The 20,673-nt window shown below is 36.8% G+C and overlaps 2 protein-coding genes and 1 long non-coding RNA gene across 4 annotated transcripts; 1 reads left to right on the top strand and 2 right to left on the bottom strand.

The window, feature by feature from the left end:
• Positions 1-2,126: 2,126 nt before the first annotated feature.
• LOC135781318 (uncharacterized) lies at positions 2,127-14,617 on the bottom strand. 2 transcript variants are annotated; one of them, XR_010545136.1, is made up of 2 exons: positions 14,443-14,617; positions 2,127-2,917 (listed from the first exon to the last, which is right to left on the bottom strand). It is a non-coding gene; the product is annotated as an uncharacterized lncRNA (long non-coding RNA). The 2 variants fall into 2 exon arrangements; XR_010545134.1 differs by lacking the exon at positions 14,443-14,617 and adding an exon at positions 10,699-11,021.
• Positions 11,937-14,199, top strand: dlx6a (distal-less homeobox 6a). The gene is made up of 3 exons (XM_065291728.1): positions 11,937-12,554; positions 13,028-13,221; positions 13,475-14,199. The coding sequence occupies exons 1-3, from the start codon at positions 12,245-12,247 to the stop codon at positions 13,712-13,714; spliced, it is 744 nt and encodes a 247-aa protein (XP_065147800.1). The 5' UTR covers positions 11,937-12,244; the 3' UTR covers positions 13,715-14,199.
• Positions 14,618-17,167: 2,550 nt separating the features above from the next.
• On the bottom strand, positions 17,168-19,442 carry dlx5a (distal-less homeobox 5a). The gene is made up of 3 exons (XM_065282287.1): positions 18,977-19,442; positions 18,322-18,506; positions 17,168-18,012 (listed from the first exon to the last, which is right to left on the bottom strand). Exons 1-3 carry the CDS (start codon positions 19,329-19,331, stop codon positions 17,701-17,703), a joined length of 852 nt encoding a protein of 283 aa, XP_065138359.1. The 5' UTR covers positions 19,332-19,442; the 3' UTR covers positions 17,168-17,700.
• Between the last annotated feature and the right edge of the window lie 1,231 nt (positions 19,443-20,673).

Raw genomic sequence — 20,673 nt, 5'->3', positions numbered from 1 at the left:
AATAAGGTGTAAGTTACATTAATGTTACAACAGTAAATGCATTAGCCAACATGAAGTAACAATAAGCAATAGCGTTTTCATCATTTATTAATATTTGTTCAGGTTTGTTTATGCAAATACAGTTATTCATGTTAGTTCATGTTAGCTAATGCATTAACAAATGTTAACAAATTCCTTGTTGTAAATTGTTACCCTTGAAACCTGAATAGCTGGAGTAAAACATGAATACTGTAAAATAAATGTTTACCCAGTGTTAATAATGTGTGAAAAGTCTCAAAGGGAGAATTTTTGAAGACTTGTTTAAATTATTAAAAAATATATAAGTGATCAGATTAAAGATGCTGATGTGATTTGGTGCTTTGCGCAGAACTGATGTCAGGTTTGCACCTTTTACATACTTGTTTCAGACTGGCCCTTTCCTCTATTTTCATAGGACCACTTAGAACCACCCAAAATAAACAAGCTGTGACTGAAAACTCTTAAAACAATTTGTCAATGAACAGTTCCCAAGCAATGTATTGATATAATAGTTTAAATGGAGCAACAACTCATGGAGATAAAATCAGTCATTGTTTTGGTAATATAAAATGAGTTGCCTAAATAGTTGTATATATGAGAGATGTTCAGCATTTTGTTGGCACACTTGTTTAAAGGAAGAATGAAATCAAAATATTACTGGATTCAGTCAGCACTCTTGTCTTTTTAAAGAATCCTACTGGTTAAAGGGAGCTGTGTTCCTGCCTTAACAACCCCACGTGCAAACTTTTTTAGGATAACCTCAATTGAATTCTTCTCGAACATGAATAATTCTCTGCACATGTGTCCCCTTTTTATATTTGAGTGGTACTAAAGTAAAATGCACCGTCTGTCTACTGTCTGAGTCAATGCACATTACTGCACTCCAGGTTGTCTGTCTGTGCAGAGAGATGTCTTTACAGTACAAACTACACATACAATAAGTCACTCAACGGCTTGATGGGTGAATATAAAAATGAATGACTTTTCCCCAAATTTTGCGCTGGTGTGTAATGTCGCTCATTTTTTGCTCCCCACTTTAATTCTCCCACCTAAAACTGTTGGAGACACTTGAGTGGTGGAAAAATTAATTCTTCTTAAGTACTTTGCTGTTTTGGTCACCAGCCTTAAAAGAGATCCATAAAACTTAACTCCCCAATATAGGGTCTAAAAGTGATTTATGAAACATTACTTATGTTTATGTTACAGTGTATACTCTTTAAGATGAAGTTCTCACTCTCGGAGCTGTAATTGCAGCACACCACTTCTTCATGTATAGGTTGTGGCGGGCAAATAATTGAGTAGCTGTTTCTGGAGACTTATTGTAGTGTTTGACACATAACTGGCTGTAATGCAAGTGCTTGATGGCTGTTTTTGGTTAGTTATAAAAAAAACTGCGTTTCTTTTTCTTGTTGTTTTCACTGTCATTGTTTAAAGGCCAATGATGACTATTACAAAGGATATTGTGTTAATGGACACCTTCATTCTTCAAGACAGTGACTGGAGTCTTAATACAAGCCTAGTGTTACTTAATGACAGTTTATGATTATCTATAATTGCATGGCACATAAAATGAAAGTAGGAAATTGCCATGTCTGTTTCTTAGTGTATTGTACAATTAATTTGAATAATTGGTTTGATATCCCACAGCCCGACTGTTTGTAAATTACATTAGGTCAGAACAGCTGGACTCAAGCATGCTTTAAATCAAACACTCATGACCCTATTGTAAATGCAATAGTAAAAAGGGGTAGTCATGCAATAATTTTATAGATTATCAAAAAAATGAATCCCTTCAGTCTTTTTGGTGATTCATATCAAGAGGGAAAGAGGGCATGCTCGCAAAACATTTACCCTGCTCAAAAGGACTGTAAATGTTTTATTAAAATGCCCAAGCTGAAAAAATCCAAAGGAACACCAGTTTGTTTTGGCGTGTGTGGTTTGTTCCATTCTCCTGTGGCTGCAGACTACTGGTCTGCTGCCGGTCCTTTATTGACTAAATCTCTTACTGTGAGGACGGGAAAAAACGACTTTGTATTATAACCGTATGGAGAAAAAAATGTTGGCAGCAGTTTTTATGCAGCACACTTTTTAAAAAAGAGAGACGGTCCTGACCACAAGTCATAAACTATACTTTATTTAAACTGGCGCTCACCCATTATTTGTTCATAGGGCTTTCTGTCTCACAGAAATAATGTTCCAGTGCTTTAGATTGGGGGAGGGGTTGGGTATGAGGACTTGGATAAACTGTTGCCAGGTGTTGTTGCCATGACATTCCATTATGCGAATCCACATCGCCTTCATCAATAGTCACGTGGTTGTGTTGCTGCGTAGGGAATACGGTTGAGGTGTGAATACGATTGATGTTGTATTGTTCTTCAAGAAAAAAATCTTAAAATTGATAGACATTGTAACACACACACACACTCACAATCCTTGACAAAGCCTGTTGTGCATTTATTTGAGCAGATAAAGACAAAAAAAAAATAATACAGGTTGAGGTGCTGCTTTATCTAGTTCATTTGTGTTGGTTACCACCAGCCAACCACATCATCATCATCAAGTAAGACCTTGCAACAGTTGCCGTTAGTAACGTTGTTGAACTCCACCCCTTTATCCTTCTCATGCTGAGATGACAAATCCATCATGTAATAGTCTGAAAGCTCTCCAATGCCTCTGATGCAGAGCACTGCCCTGAACAACCCTCTCCTGACAGCTTCCTCATTACCTTTTAATGTATTCATGCATATTCCTCCTCGCTGGTAAGGCGGCCTTGTAATGAGAGGAAACGGCAAGCTGCTCCATGCCTTGGATCATGCAATCCGCCCTGTATTTCTATTAACAAAACAGCTTCTGATGCATGTAGATGGCAGGCTCTCCGGATGGGTCACCGCTGAATCTCCTGCAATGTGACAGAGAGAATATTGGCACGTCAGTGGGACACCTCGGTCGCTATCATTATGCGTGTTGGCAATCACGAGAACAGAATTTTGTGCCGGAAAATGAGGGAGGCTATGTCAGCGTTGCTAGCGTGTTGTGAGTGCCCTGAAATGCATCCACTATGAGAGGCGCATTCTGTTTACCGCAGCAGGGGGTAAACATGAGAGCCCCGGCATCGCAGGCGCAACGTGCAGCACAGTAAAATGAGCAAAATACATACATTATAACTCTGCCGCTCTTCCTTAGAAAACATAAAGGAAGCTGATTTCAATATAAATTGAACAGAGTATGTCTTTACATCTGCTTTGATTGTCACTTTTCAAGTCATACAAATACCTCGAGACCTTTCCATGGCCTTGCTACATATGTCAATGCTAATTCACTCGTTGCTAGGGGTAACACATTGGGGAGTCTCGATTTTCTTCCTCTGGTCATCGAGCTTGCGTCTTTCTAAAGATTTCTTATCAAACTGCCTGCTCAGTGCTTGAAATATCTCTCAATGTTGGCCAATCAAATATAGAACATCTCAAATCAGTTTCTCCGCAGGCCTAGAATCAACAATAATGTACAATAGTCATTTCACTGATAAAAAATATCCTGCTGTGTCTTTCCGAGAGGTAATTTCTCTGAGTGCACGTATTGTGAGCGTGAGCCCATTGTGACTACGGCGGAGATACTTATATAAATTCATGCCACAAGCAAATCAGTCTCTACGTTTTGAAAGAAGTGACATTAGTCCAGAACGCAGCATATGCAAAGGGCATAATCTTAAAGAGGCTAATTCAATACAACTCGCCAGACAGCCACTTTGAAATATCAAATATTTCAAACTGACAGCCGCCTTCCTTGGAAATCACAGATGCATACAGCTGTTTCAAAGTCTGTAAATGACCCCTCTCGGTATCTATGCCCCACATTCTGACTGACACATTGTGCCAGATAACTGCCAGTACTGGATCACAGGTGGCCCGTCCAGCATGTGGTTACCTCTTCAGCTATTCAGAGGTTCGAGATTTCAGTGCCTCAGTTTCACACATTCTCACATATCCTTTGATTGCATTCAGAGTGTTTTATAAGCCTACGTTACATGTTGGATCTGTAGTGTGTAGACAATTATGTTGTGGTAAAAGTACATCTTTGGTGACATGAGAATTGTTTTTGCCTTAAAAATGTGATTCTGTCTGTGAAATCCAATCTGACGTCTCAAAATTATAAGATTATGTGCTTCAAAGTTTGATTTCACTCATTTCAGTTTATGACATGACCTTACTAGGTCAGTATTAAAGATATCAAGATGATATTTTCACAGAATGTTCTTTACATTCTCTAGGATCGTTTTATTAAGCATACAGTAAATCAAAGAAAAAAATTACTTTAGCTGGGTTTTCACATGCCGGTATGCTATAAACTCCTCAAGTTTTTGCCCATAATCCATGTTATCCCAGCACAATTTAAGAATTTTCCAAAATCATCTTGTGTGCTTTATTGGAAGCAAGGAAATTTGACCTTTGGGGAGTTAACTTAATAAAACCTAGATTTTCAATATGGTCTCATATTTTGGAACCCATTGTTATATACGGCATGATGTCATACATTTATTTCTCTTTCCAGGAAAAATGCTGTTACTGAGTCAGTATCTCAATTTATATTTGTTGATTTTAATTTTAAGTTTCATACACTTGAGTTCTATGTAAATATGCAAATTATTTAAGATATAATCACTAATTTGAGGCCTAGACCTTTGTCACATTTTTAAGTACGCAGTTTTCTATATATATACAGCTTATTGAACGCCATGTAGGTAAATAAGGTGACTGAGCGGAGAGGGCAGGCTGAGTGAGGAAAGACTAAAATGAAGGGGAGTTTAGTGCCGAATCCTTTTAGCAGACCACTGACACATGAATGAGGGGAGAGTGAGAGAAAAAGAGAAAAAAGTAGACAGCCAATTTGGGAGTAATGCAACTAAAAACAGACAAGTGTAATTTCATCCATCTGGACAGATGTGTAAAAGCGCTCCTCAGAACATTCCCCATGATTCCCCCTGATTGATCTTCCCCCGGACCGAAACACCTATTATTAGCCACGAGCCTAATAGCACCAGGATGGCTCGCTGCTCTCCCAGAGGCCAATTCTCTGGTCATATCTCACTCACTGCAGCTGTAGAAACCGAACAGGGGTGACTGAGGGGGTGCTGGAAAGGATGTGTGCTGGGAGATGAGGTCCGTCATTTTCCATCAATAGGTTTTAGAATTGGAAAACGGACGGCATCAAGCAAATAACATAACGTTTAATCAATGTATAGTATACATTTGTACACTCACATCATTTTTTCTGCAACCAAAAATAAAATGAAAATGATTTGTATGCAGTGCAACCATTGTCCAAATCCCTTATTTAAAAAGATACCATAGTTGAACATTTTTCGCTAAGTTCACGCTGAAAGAAACATTTGTGGTTTGTTATTGGTAAGGCCACTTTTAACAGCTGTGAAACATCAAAGGATGCAGGTTTGGCTAGAATATTAGAGTCAGGGGGTTTCTGGCCTCCCCAAACACACCCCACAAATGTTTGCCTTATTTTTCATAAGTTGATCTGCTGGCTTTCAGAAAGGATGGAAAACAGTTGAGGTAGGCATGAGGGATCAAGATTGACAGCTCACTCCTTTCATGCCATTTAAACAGCCACATGCCCAGAGTCTGGTGTGATCGGATCCATTTTGATCCAGATCCAAACCTGAACAACTATCCCACTGTCCTTCATATTTGCTGCTCTGTATGGAGATGATTTCAGCTCTGAGCCCATGCACCCCACAGTCAGTCACACATAATTCTGTCCTACATAAAACATGTTTTTTTGCATAGTTGTTAGTTTTATGCCTGCTGTCATACAGCTCATGGAATGCTGCCATACTTTTGCTTCTTGGATATTTTGTATGATCGTTCCATTGAATAATTTAGTTGTATATTCAGCATTGATTCACACCCTCATCTCACATTGATTGAATGAGCTCCTGGTTTAATGCATTTCCAAGACTAGTTATCACTATGATTACCAGCTTGTGTTTTGGTAAATTGGGAAAAGCCTAAACCCTTGAATTGAAATGACAAGTTCATAAAAATAAGTGCTTGAGATTTTTTTACAAAGCTAGATTATTTGACCTTCAACAGTATTTACCAAATTTGTCCTGTAAGTTAACAAATCAGAAAACAAATGTATATATAACTTTTTTTGTTTGCTTGTTTGCCTTATTTTTTTTCCACAGTTTTAGGGTTTTTTTTGCAAATAAATAAATTGCTGTACAGCCACATATTCATAAGTACTATGCAATAATGCATACTTATACTGGGGCTGATGTTCAGTACTTCTTAAAATGTATGCAAAATACTTGTCTTGGTGTGTAATGTTCTCTTAATGTAATTGCAGTATCTAATCTAAATGTAAATGCTTGTATGCCTGGCTTCAAGCTTTATTTGGTGAATAGCTATTATTATTCACAGCTCCATTGGTGTAACTGGTCATTATTTTTAGCTCCCACAGAACTTTTTGTAAGTGAATTTAAAATTTTCATTAACTAAGCTAGTCTTTGTTTTATTGGTTGTGGTTTAGGATTATGAAGCCATGAACAGGAGCTTGGGAAATGCATGCAGCTCTTGCAGACAGGTTTTCATGTGAACCATGAAGGCAGGAGAATGAATGTAGTAGGCATGAGGCGGTTCTCCAGGTGTGACTTTTTTCTCTGCTTTTTTACGCCTCGTCTAACTCCCTGTTCTTGAGTTTCAGGCAAACATTTATTGTGTGTGCTTCATTGTTTGTGGCACTTCCTCACCTGACCTTGAGAAATTCAGATCGGGGAAACTTGAATCACACGCAATATCAGCCCACTAAATGCCAACACAAAACATCATGAGCTTCATTATATCTTGTAATGTAAATAAACACGCATAACTGATATTGAACTGTGTTTGAACTCAGATTATAAAATTCGAATATATCAACTTAATGAAGCAAATGCCATTAAAAATAGTTGAAATGTGGATAAGTCACGAACGCATAAAGAAATGTTATATGGTCATTTTAAACAGATTAGCTGGACCAGCTTCAGTCAAAGATCAAAATCTGTCAGAGCCAGCAAATAGCAATGATTATAAATAATGACCATGGACAAAAATACCTTAATGTATCGCGGGACATGTTTTCCAAAAGCCACTGTATATTCAGACAATGCAGGCAAGCATAAAAGCCAAGTAAATGGAGAGAGAGAGAGAGAGAGCTTTACTTAATAGTACGTAAAGTGAAGCGGGCATAAATTAAACATCGTTGGGCTAAGCCACCTGCCCATTCAAAGACTTTAATGCAAAATAATATCCTTCCAAAGCCACAGTATCTCCATATAGCGTAAATATTAATATAGTCATTGATTTCACACGCTTTCTGGAGATCAAAGAGGAATTTGTGGACATTAAAGGATGGTGCAGTAAATATACGATTTCATGCTTAATACTTCATTCAATGTTATTTTTAGATACAATTTTATGTCGGGCCTTTTTTGCAGTTATTAAATGATTTTCACGCGTGCACCTTTAACATAAATTAAGGGATTAAATACAATGGCAACGATTATTAAATATTTTTTATTGCATTTCGATAATAAAAATGTAGCCTAAATAATAATTGAATTATAATAATTATTGGTTTTGTTTATTTTATATATTCCAAAGTTATATTCTTATAATTAGTTTTTATAGTATACTTTTTGCTCTTCATTGGCGACTAGTAAGTAAAACGTAAAAATGACTGCCAGAATCATATTTACAAGAAATCTTGTTTCAGAAAGGAATGTCGACTGAATCTATTTCTTATCAAAATTATGATTATATGTGTAGTTGTCTTGTCAGTCTTATAAACGTGAGTTTTTCCCACCTGTGAAATGTCTGGACAAGTAAAGTTGGTTATTTGTGCGTCTTGAGCAACGTCTGTTTTACTGGCGCTTGTTTACCAAGTGCGCATCTTGTGGTCGGCCACTACATGTCCAAATAACAATAAACCATGTGTCTGTTTTGACATGTAAACCAACCATTCCCTGGGTGTGTTTTCAATCTGTCATAAGCAATAATCTGACAAACTCTTCCAAGACTGTATGAATTACAAGTTAAGAATAATATCAGTGCGAGGCAATCACGTGTAAAAATTATAAAGCATATTCATTTGATATGCGATTATTTTATTTTTTTCCACAAGATGCATTGGGTGAATGTATTGCTTATTCATTTGTCCTTTAAATTATTTTAATGAAGTGTTATTTCGAAATGGTAATATGTGATCAAAGGTTACACAGATATACAAACAGGAACAAATTACACTATGCTTTATATTTAGAATGTATTGAAAAATGCGTCATTATCTCCTGTGCACATCAGAAGCCCTATTACATTTGCAATTATTACATTCAAAGCCCCAGAAAATCAGCTAACGAAAATGTACAAAATGAAAAGGGTCTCGGCGTAAGGAAAAAGTGGATCTTTGCTTGCCCCTTTTTGTTTACCGCTGGATTTTTTTCATTTTGCTAATTCATTTCAATGGCTTTCAAACTGGAAAATGGAAATGTTGCTCTTGCCCTCTATTTCAGCAGCCGCGTCCTGGCAACAGAGCAATTTTCTATCATCAGGGATAAACGGCATCGAACAGTACATTGGGATAAAAAAGCCTGTGATTGCTGGCCTTCCTGTCTGTCATCTCTCTAGAAAATCCTCTCCCCCAGACCTGAGCCGTGTGCTGTCAGAGCTAATAATGTCTTCTATTAAGTCGAAAAAGAACCCCGAAAAATACCACTGTTCTCGATTGTTCAACATTCTCAAAAGATAAAAGATATTTCATCTGAGTCGCGTTCATTTAGATGAACTGAAAATTAATGCTTAAGAGGCAACATGCGCCCTGCGTTGGCTGCAATTTTACGTTGAACAATAAAGCATCCTTTCAAGCTTTTACTACATATAATGTTTTTCTTATTTTCACAGATAAACAAGATTCTTTGCTCTATATTGGTATGGTGAAATATGTAATAACATTACTTTCAATTAGAGAGATGAATATACATCAGATACAAATAAGAAAAAGTTGCCTCTGGGACGATACAGGCCTTGCTCATATTAATTCCGTTGGTTAAAGTGGACTTATGGTTATCAGAAAGGACTGTCTTGAAACCAAAACCTGACCTCTGTTCATGCAGTTACATTGAGGAACACAGTCAGTCACGTGCAGTGTTTAAATTATGCATGCATTTACAAAAAGCGGGTTATAGCCTTTATGGTCTTTTGTTAGGTCACATTTCAACGATAAAAAGTCAGTAATTATTAATTTAACTTTTATAATCTCTAGGTGAATATTTTAATTAAATTATGCATATTTCTCACATTATATTGTAAAGAAACGTTTTTGATGGTCTTTACAAGAAATATTACTTGGAAAAACAGTCCTGAAATGCAGTGCGTTTTAATATAGTGATATCATACGTAGATATATCTTACAGAATACCGGCAGCTGCGCGTGCTATCCATATGCCTTTGCTTTGCCTCGCCACTTCCTCTGCCCAGCAGCCATGGTAATGCGTCGACGCCTGCCTGCCTGTCTGTGTACACTCTCGGTGGGTTGAATTTGAAAGAGCAGACATGTTCAACCGCCTCTGCTGGATTGGCAAGTCTCTAGTCTTCATAATGTAGAAGACTTAATTTCCATTCGACTCGTATAATATGCCCTTTACCAATGTGATTTAAAATAAAAACGAATGCATTTGGATGACTGAGTTAATGCTTTATGGCTCAAATAGACGCATTTGCATAGGGGCACACACAAACATGCACTCGAGCGCTGGCATTTTCACACCGATGTAATTGACAGCTATGTAATTTGATGCTTATTTATTGTTTTTGTTTATATTTTGCTATAATAATGTTCTTATTTTTAAAATTAGAATTAATATTAAAAAACGTAATGACTATTTTCTGACTTATTTTTATGTAAGCAAGTCGAAACTTTTTCTTTTTTTGCTTCATTAAAATCTCTTTATAATCGGAAACATTTAAGACCGACCTTTTATTGTTTTTTTTTTCAAACAAAATATTTGTCATTTTACTTTTAGGTGTCCATTTTGTTTTTTTATTGTCATGTAGTTCATTCTTCTGCGTGTTTTAAGACAATACAATTTCTATAAATTAAAATATGATTTATGGCCATTGAGCAGCAAATAAAAAACTGACATACGCTTCTTTTGGTCAAAATATGCTGTAACAAATTCCCTTGTCATAATGCAGATACGTATCGAATATCCAAAGCTCTTTATTCATAGAGCACCTCATAGATCTGTATTTCATTTTCCTTTACCTGCATTGATAATTTATATGTAATTAAACGACATAATTTTACTGATGTTGCACTATGATGTCCCGATCAATTAAGCACCTAAAATGCCAGCAAGAACTCTATTAGAGAAGATTCTGTATCTTGTTTCACTCTCACTTACTGACAAAATCTTCAGACTTGTCACGTACACAGATTCAGTCATGAATGGCCGAGCATGTAGCACCATGTAAACTCCCATAATCAATCACATTTATTCTTGCTATTGTTAACTTGTTCAACAATTGCATTCATGCAAATACTGACACGTTGTGCGATCATTCAACAAGAAAACATTTAGTTGTTTTACGAACAAATTATATATAAATCTACACATTGTTACATCCTTACCTGGCACGAATCTTCTGATGTAAATATTTAATTTCTTGGTTAAGATCAAATCCACAGGATCAAGTGTTTCAGAGCTACCAGCTGCCTTTCTGTCTACTAAGTTCAGTCCACCATGGAGAATGGTGATCTACGCCGGTTGTGCACTCTTAAATCCGGCAAAGTAAATAACATCCCTGGTAATAATAGCAAGGTACGCAGTTCTTGTTACAGAAAGGGAGAAAATTGAAACTAAATGCTGCATTTAGGGCTACCATTTTTGATAAGAGGATAATTGAGGCGACACTGGTGTATAATTAGAGGATAATTTATGCTATATCCACTTTTAATCCACCTCCCAAAATAAGCAAGGTCCATAATCATTACAGGCGAATTGTTCTTAATTTTATAGCGCCATTCTGAATACAGTCTAACGGATAATCAAAGAGCATTGGGATATAACTGATTGCGACCATAATTGCTTTTTCATTACAGTTTAAAGCAAATTCATGCCACATCGTGAAGAAACGCGTTGTCTATAAAATAAAAATTGAGTGAAATGAGAATGAATAAACGTAGCAGTTGTCGGGTATATTTACATCGCGGTTTATAATGTGATCGCGATTTGCCAAACCACAAACTGCACTCGTAATTTGCATATATTTTCAGCTGTGACTGGCTTCTGATTACTACAAGGAAAAGCTGTCACTAACCCGGGCCTTTTAGTGACTGGGGCTTAATTAAACCAAACCATATCTGACGTGTTTGAAGCTATTTAACTGTTCGTGTGAATTCTCTCTAAAGAGGACTCAATACTCTTTCATAAATAACTTAAGTATCCGCTTTAATAAGGCATTATTATTATCAAATCGCATATATTTGTATAAATATTTATTTATTATAGTATGTGGTGTTTGTATTTATGCTATATCATTTATTTGCTGTTGTTTTAATTTGCATTGAGATTTCCATTTATATGAAAATGTCCATTGTACTTGAACAAATGGCAATAAAAAGCAGCTATATATGTCCTACATTGGTCTACCTTAATTCATGTACTTTCCACTGTGGCATTCGCTTGTGGACTTCTTGTGATTAATTACTCCAATGGCAGAGCACACCATTGTCTGCGGAGTCGTATTTCTGAATTTACTGAATATCAGAGGGATACCCCAGCATTATTATTCTCCACATGGTTATGGCTACGGTGGGAGCTGTTAAGGTAGGTTAACTCACTGTGAAGTCTCAGCTAAAGCAGAGAACTGATGACGTTAGGTTGAATGACCAATCGGAAGGCGCTGCCCTTTGGAGACAAACCATTTTACTTGTAGTGGCTGCATCAAGTCTGGAAGCAAGGACTCAAATTTAACAGAATCCACCTTAAAATCTCTGCCTTTACTCAAGCCCACCTTCCGCTATACCGCGTGAGAATTGCAGGACAAAAAACGAATACATCGTGGAGGTAATAACGCAATATCTCCTAAGCAAGGAGAGCAAGAAACGAGCACAGCGAAAGGACTCATTTGGACTTCAGAGATAGGGGGTAAGTGCTCTCAAAGCAGAAAATTTGATGATGACCATGACTACGATGGCTGACGGTCTGGAGGCTCAAGACTCGTCGAAATCTGCTTTCATGGAGTTTGGACAGCAATCGCACTCACAACAGAGCTCCCCGTCGATGGCCGCCAGCCATTATCCGCTTCACTGTCTCCATTCCGGGTCTCATCATCATCACCAGCACGACAGCTCTCCGTACTCCGGCTCTAACTCATATAACAGGTCGCTCTCTTACTCCTATGTTAGCCATCCACACCACAGCCCATACCTGCCGTCCTACCACAGTAACGCCACCGGAGCGCAGACCAGGTTAGACGCCACAGGTAAGCGTACTTTAAATGCGCAAATATACTGTTTTCGTTGTGTTTTGTAGAACTAGAAGTTTCGCGTACAAAAGACCGTTCATTAACACTTACATAAATTGTAACAAAGATGAATTACTAGTAGCTTTAAGGCGTCTTACCCCTGGTTGAAAAATTTGGTTTTCGTATTTTTTTTCCACATTGTCAGTGATTTTGCCCCTGGATGTTCGCAATAACGGTGCTCTCCTCAAAATGATTTATTGCGTAGTGCCACTGATTCTACCCACCACTGCAAATTATAATTGGCATCTAATTGTCTCCGTCTCGACATGTCACTACATGTAATTTCCTAAATATGACAATATAATAACGTTAGACTGCTCCAGATGTTTATATTATGCATGCTTGTAGATGATTTTAAAAACGCATATTTCACTTTTTGAATTTGTCACACATGTAATGTATGTTTACTTGTGGAATATTCACTTTTTCAGAACAGCAAAAAACAACAGTGATTGAAAATGGGGAAATACGTTTTAACGGAAAAGGCAAGAAGATCAGAAAACCCAGGACGATTTATTCCAGTTTGCAGCTTCAAGCATTAAATCACCGATTTCAACAGACTCAGTACCTTGCTTTACCGGAGCGCGCGGAGCTGGCTGCCTCGCTTGGGCTCACACAGACACAGGTGAGAGTTTATTGTTTGTGTCATTCAGGAAAAATAATACATTTACATCTATTTTTTATATTAATTATTGTTATTAACAATAAATACATATCTTGAGTAACTTAACGAATAAATTCAGTTCAGTTGCCATACATAGATTTAAAGGTTGCAGCAGTTTTTATCTTGACAAGAAAATCACATTGTTACCATATATTAGACGCCCTTTTTACATTTTAACGCTTTATTGTTTTTTTGCTTGTTTGTTTCTTTTTAGGTAAAGATATGGTTTCAAAACAAAAGGTCCAAATTCAAGAAGTTGTTAAAACAAGGCGGTAACCCTCATGAGAGTGACCCTTTACCCGGCTCCATCGCTCTGTCCCCGCGCTCTCCAGCTATTCCTCCAATCTGGGACGTCTCAGCCTCCTCTAAAGGAGTAAACATGTCTGCTAACAGCTACATGCCTGGCTACTCACACTGGTACTCCTCGCCTCATCAGGACGCCATGCAGAGATAGGTTGCCAATTCGGTTTCAGGCCAGAGGCCTTGACGTTCACATCCTGTCTTCGCCCAGTTCACGTGCGCTTTGATAAACGATCCACGTGCGCTCGAGTCGTACATTGTCATCGACGTAAAATCCCTGATAGAGAACTGTACTATTAAGGGATGAAATCATTTGAAAGAAGTTTACATTTGGCGAACGTACGACCTTGGACCTAAACCGTATGAACTCCTCAGTAGCAGCTTTAACGGATTGTTTAAATTTTTCTGTTTGACTTGTAAGCAAACACATGTCTAACATGAAACTGGGACAGGAACTGTAACGTTGTCACACATGCGCTGCTTGAGTCGCATTTGAAAACGAACTCAAACCTGCGTAGATGTTTTCTGATCATGCACAAGAACGCATTTTGATTGTAAATATACTGTTGGATTTTAGCTGTTAAAAACTTTATATGTTTTTGTCATAAATGGAGTAAACTATGACTTCAAGTAACGTGTCGTGCCTTTAATTTTTGAAGGATTGATAAAATTCATGATAACAATGAATTTAAGTCTGATTTTTGGAATACGCTGCAGTAAAACATTCCCATCAAATGAGTATTAACAAACGATTTACATTTCGTAAAGAAATATGAATTGCATGTGAATACAATTTTTGCATACAATACAAATACATTTTTGTATAATGCTGATCTACGGGTTAAATGAAACGATTTTTGAAGCAATAACAAGACCGCTTACCCCAGTTTGTCGTTTCTCAATATTTTCCTACAGAATAGAGTTGCATCTTGTCCATCTTGTCATTCTCATGCCCAATTATTAAGGTATTGACAAAATGTTTTTCCCCTTTCTCTCTGCCTTGATCTGCGAGAAGCTGAATGCCTTTCGCCACAGGATCGATCCTGAACAAAGCATCCAGCTGCAGTCTCGTTCAATATGAAGGAGATATTTGGGACAATTTATGGGTTTTATCCAAGAGAGGGTTTTTTTCTATTCTCATAAATGCAGACATAATTAGGGTAATTTTTGATGTAGCCCGCTGATTACAGCGTTTTTACCGTCAAAGATAATTACCTGTAATTTTCTACCACTTTTAATACTAAAAGGCATCTTTATTTGGATTTGAAGTGGCAAAGACGAAACAAAAGATGAAATTATTCGGTTATTCATGTACAAATTGCTGAGAAGAGTGAACGCTTGGGATATTATCTGAAATTACAATGTTGAATAGGGAGACGAGAAGCCCCTGCAGCTGTCAAATCGTGGATGCCCCAGCCGCAGAGAATGGGGCTTGATTTTCTAAAAAGGTTTCCTCATCAACAGATTGGGATGGTTCATTTAAATGTTTGGTCTGATATGGCAACCTATGTAAAGAAACATTTCAAATACATTTGTTAGTTTGTGGTTTTTAGGAATATGCACACAGCAATATCAACAAAATATACCTAATTTAAACGCAATTTACCATTTAAATTACAATTTAAAACATTGTAAAATGCAGTGTCATTTGGGGGAAATCTAATGAGAGAGAGAGAGAGAGAGAGAAAGCTGCAGAATACAGAATCCTTAAAGCTGGGACAAATACATGACCGCAAAACAAGCTTGCTATTAGAAACAACCTAAGGACGCTTAAAATGTAACGGGAGTTACGTTAGCATTGCGTATTCTAAATTTGTATGTGTGTGTGTGTGTGTGTGCGCGCGCGGTTGTGTGAGAGCGAGATATGTAATAAGAAAGGAGAAACAGCGAGGTGTAACCCCAACATAGCATAAACAATTTTTCGATTTACAACAAAGGCGAAAAGATCACATCTTAGTAATTTGTAATAAAAATATGCATTAAGCAGCTACATATCATCATAATGCCCACAAAACAACAACACACTAAACGTCTGATCGGCCAACAACAAAACAACATGGTAATAGAACAACACCTACCTTCGCTAAATTCATTCTTTGGCACAGATCTACAACTCTGGTTTTAATATTTCAATAAAAATGCCGTTGTGAATGCGAACGGTCCTGCGTGTTGAGTAAGCAAATCCAGGTGTGAAAGTGTTGCACACCCCGACACACCTTATATATTGCCTGCTAAATTAGCCGTTATTACTGTCACTGTTTAGTGATGGTGAGCCAGGCAAAAACCTTCTGCAATCAAGAACCAGGCGCATCTTTGCAAATTATAGATAATTGTAAATGTCCAGATTATGATAATGGTGCTAATCCTGGTGGAAGTATAATTATTGTTGAGTGTTACAGTTGAGGGTGTCCAGTAAAGCTAACCGTCATTATTTATACACGCTTTGCAGAGAATTCGTTGAGTGGAAATTTTTCACTTGGAATTTAACAAGGCCCTCGATGTAATGGCATGGGATATGTTTATCTGTGTAATAAAGGAGAGAAAGTTGTGCTGTGTTTTCAATATGTGTAGGCCGTGTACGTATGTTTATGTGTTATGGGGTAAACAAAATGATTAATATTACATGATTCTGTCATGGTGGATTCACTTGCAGTTGAAGCCAACAAACAACTTTTGTGGTGCTACTGCTATTGTTCGTTTAATTGTTGTTATTGTTAACCAAACATTTAGTTTGCAAAACATGACATGCATCGTTGTGTGTGTTTTGTTTATTATTTTGGAAAGAATTTAACAACCCCAGGTTGTAGTTTTTGTGGATGAATCGTGTACCAAAACGTATGCATCTTTTGTACCGCCCAGAGACATTTCGTCATTAAATCAATCGGCAAAGAGTAGAAATATTATAAGATAAGCTAAATAAAAATATTTTTAGCATGGATATTAACGTTTTGTGTTTGGCTGGGCCGAGTTTCTTTTTATTTGACCATATATTGTAGTAAACAAAGAAACCTGAAATCAGATTATTTTCTCAAGTTATATAAAACGTCAGTGTGGCCTTAAAAGTCATCTATTTTTTTTCAAGACGTCATAACTGTTAAGTATGTTACATTAGAAGGTAGATTGGTCTAATTTAAATCCAAATAGTAGACTGATTAGCCCTAACTAATTGCTAGTTACTCAGACTTGTTCTTAAGACAGTCTTAGCTTCACGGCTATGTTTATGCAGCCGGCAACTGGTTGTAATGAGATGTTGAAATTGTTTGCATTTTTCAGCAGGAGGATCTGTTAGGGTTGGGTTGTGGTCGCCGGAGCTGCTTTGCCCCCACAGGCATGCAGACTGCCTCAGATCTCCGTGCCGTCCCTCGCCTCCTCACTACCATTCAAAGCTAATAATTGTAAGGGACACAAGCAGCAAGGAAGAACACACTATTTGCGTCACTAACAACAAAAAATATTTTAGATATAAAGTCCTAAAAATATTTAAAACTTGATTTAAACAGTAGTAATAATAGTAATAATACTTAAAATAAATAGTCCTGAATACTTATAAATATTAGATGTAAATTAAATTGTATACACTGAACGATGCAATCCTATTGCTTCTTTAAAAATCAAAAATCAAATAATTTTACTCTCCTCGACATTTAATTTATAATTGCTTAGCCAACAACCCATTATTCTAAAAATTAAAAATAATTACATTATGTTTGTTACAAATCCCATTCACAACAATCCAGTGTCATAAACGATGATAATATCCATTTAGGTCCCAATGACCGGAAAGTCGAGCAAACATCCTGTTTGCGCTGAGATCATGAGTTTCATTATTGTTGCGTTTCAGTTTACCTTAAAAAATACAAAAAATATTTTCTAATTAAAGAAAGAACATTTATTTGGGGTTGTTCGTAATTTTCTGGCACATCGGCGGGTGCACGCACTGAGATCAAATTCAAGGCACCATTGAAAGTGTTCGGGTCCATTGTCCATTTAAAACATTTAATAATTCTTCCAAATGCAATAAATTACATGCACACATTTACACATTATACACTGTCTTCTATGACTGCCATAATAATACATTGCATATTCCTCAAAAATTGTTAACACCAGTCCGATATACAACAAAATAATATACAAATTTCAGTACAACGTTCCTGGTCCGAGTGCCAACGAGTGCTGTAACGTGCCGGCTGCCTGAATGTGAGAATTCATCGTCCCGGTGGAAGAATACCACGGAGAGCTGCTGTTTTCCATAAACGAGGATGGCGCTGTGTTAATATTTTGTGGCTGATGGTGGGGTCTCTGAGGACCCTGTGAGTCCCACACCGCGGGAGACTGCGGTGAGTTACACGCCATCGGGTCACTGGAGCTGGGACTGTGCTCTGGTGGCAATTCGCCGTTTTTCATAATCTTCTTTAGTTTTGATCTCTTATTCTGGAACCAAATTTTCACCTGCAGAAAAAACTTTTATGAGTTTCTGGGGGCCAATTTTATACAAAAGGACAGTAAAATATGACACAAATCCACATGGTATATCGTATGATATATATTGGTATAATATTGCAAATAATAAAAGCAATGATGTTAACAATAACAATAATAATAAAAAATAATGCAGCCTGTTTTGCAAAAATAAAAGCATTTTGCACAAAGCATTAAATTATCTTATCCAAAATGTAGCAATTATTGTAATAATTATTATTTTTATTATAGTTGTTGTTGTTATTATATTATTATTATATAAGTGTTAAAAAATTTAACCTGTGTCTGTGTAAGCCCTAATGATGCAGCGAGCTCGGCTCTCTCTGGAAGCGCGAGGTATTGTGTGTTCTGAAAGCGTCTCTGCAAAGCCGCGAGCTGGAAACTGGAATAGATGGTGCGTGGCTTTCGGACTTTCTTGGGCTTTCCGTTGACCATTCTCACTTCAGGCTCAACTGTTTCTTTTTCTGCAGGGCGAGAAGAAATTATATAAATACATAGAAACGTTTGAAAAAATAAAACCTTTCTATTTGTTTGTAATTAATGCGTGATTTATAAGTCTTTAAGTGCTTTAAAATCGCTGCTTGCATGGAATCAAAAAGAGTTTGCCTCTAAGTAATTTCTTTTTTACATTTGTATTGTAATTTTTCTTTTTAGCAAAATACATAGCCTACATACAAAATAATTTTCTCTATTTTCTAAACAACCTGACGAATTAAAAACCACGACGAATTTAAAACCATGATTCAAAATTAAAAATAAAAATAATATTATTAAATTAAAATGTAATATAGATACAGTAACCTACTTAGTAAAACTTCGTCAAAATATAACTAGCCTACGTGAACACAGTTTTTATTATATTCTATTTTCAACAACATTATTATTAGTAATAGGTCTAGTTTATAAAGATTTAAATTTAATGTAAATAACTAACCTTGTGGGCTCGGTTGTGACTGCACCCTGTTGTACGTTCCGGCATATTGATGATACGCTGTGGAGTATGAGCCGTAATCAGGGTAGGATTTTGCAGTGTAATTTCCAGAAGATCCATTGACTCCGTGGTATTGGTACTGATAGCTATTAAGAGGTTTCCCATACGAGCCCGAATTCGGTGAACAATAGCCATGATGAACTCCTCCAGCAGGGCTGTAATAGCCAGAATCCGTGGCTGTCGATTCCGGCAGGGTTGGTGATTCCTGAGATGGGTGATGCATTGTGGAGAGCTGAAAAGGGTTTTGAAAATCTGCTGGTTTAATACTCGGAATCCTTCTGTCGAATACTCCAGTCATAGTTTGGAAAAGCGCAATAGATGAGATAACGTAAAAAGGCAGTCTAACTCTACAGGGGTCCCGACTCTACACTAACATTGTGTGTGCAAGCGTCAAGCGTCTCTCTTGAAGACTGCTTTAAGCCCCGCAGCAAAGACTTGGTTAAATCCCAAATTGCGCTGTTACGCACTGCAGGGAGGATCTAGTAGTGCCATTGGCCAAGACGCGCAGCAGACAGTAGGCTAGTTACTCCCCAACTCGTTCAACCAGTTTTTAGAAGAACAAAAAAAAACCTTACAGGTATTTATGGTATGTTTACAAACACATCGAAAGGGAAATGGATTATTGCAGATATCACCACAAGGCACTTTAAAGACCCTGGTCTATTTAGTGCTATAGTTCTAATGTAATGTAATGTAAATCCACCTTTCATTAAAAGCCTAAATATGCATCTATAGTTTACAAATATACATCAATTGTTCACAACAAACTCTCCTGAAAAGCACAAATCCAAATACATATTCAACTATTATTTTCTTTTGTTTATAAATCCTTCCTAAAACGGATTAAATTGTTATCCTCCGTCAAAAAAACAAGACATGATGTATGGTAAGTGTAGTAGGCCTAGGCTACAAAATTCGTGGTCAGTCCTAAAAATATTATTTATGATTTACCTTTGTTATCAAACGCACAATTTTAGCTTTGTATGTTTATATTTGTGCCTGCAACAATTGTTTGAAATTAATTTGCGGTCTTATTGTAAAGAACATAGCCTATAATAATTATCTGTTGGTGACTGATTTCATGATAACAATTATACAATTAAATAGTACAAGGCCATTTTAAACATTCTGCGATTACTAATTTTGAATGTTGTCATTTGTGAGTTAAAGAGCAATGGTTGAACCATTTTTTAACCATTTATGAAAAATCAGTAAAAGTGGTAAAATAGTGCCACCAAGTGGAGGTAAATATGCCTACATGATATTGATTGCAGTTAGGCAAATGGGTGTTTAGTTGTAAGCATTTTCCTCCTCCTCACAAAACAAAACAAAAAACATAGTAAGCGTGGGCACATGTTTTGACCTTTCATAAAAAAATGGCATTATCATTTTACAAATTAGCAATTGTAAATCAAAACCTTAATTTTCAGGCTGAACCAAATAAACCATTAAGTAAACGTGTATTCTGTTTTTATTTTTATTTAGCAAATATTATCATTAACACACAATTAACTACCATTTTAATTATGCACATACTGTGTTAAAGGGATAGTTCACCCAAAAATGAAAAATCTATACTCACCCTCATGTTGTTCTTAACCTGTATGAGTTTTTTGTTTTGATAAATGATAGGCACGCAG

This window comes from Paramisgurnus dabryanus, chromosome 19 (genome assembly GCF_030506205.2).
Source record: "Paramisgurnus dabryanus chromosome 19, PD_genome_1.1, whole genome shotgun sequence".
NCBI lineage: Eukaryota > Metazoa > Chordata > Actinopteri > Cypriniformes > Cobitidae > Paramisgurnus > Paramisgurnus dabryanus.
This window is presented reverse-complemented; position numbering and strand designations above follow the sequence as displayed.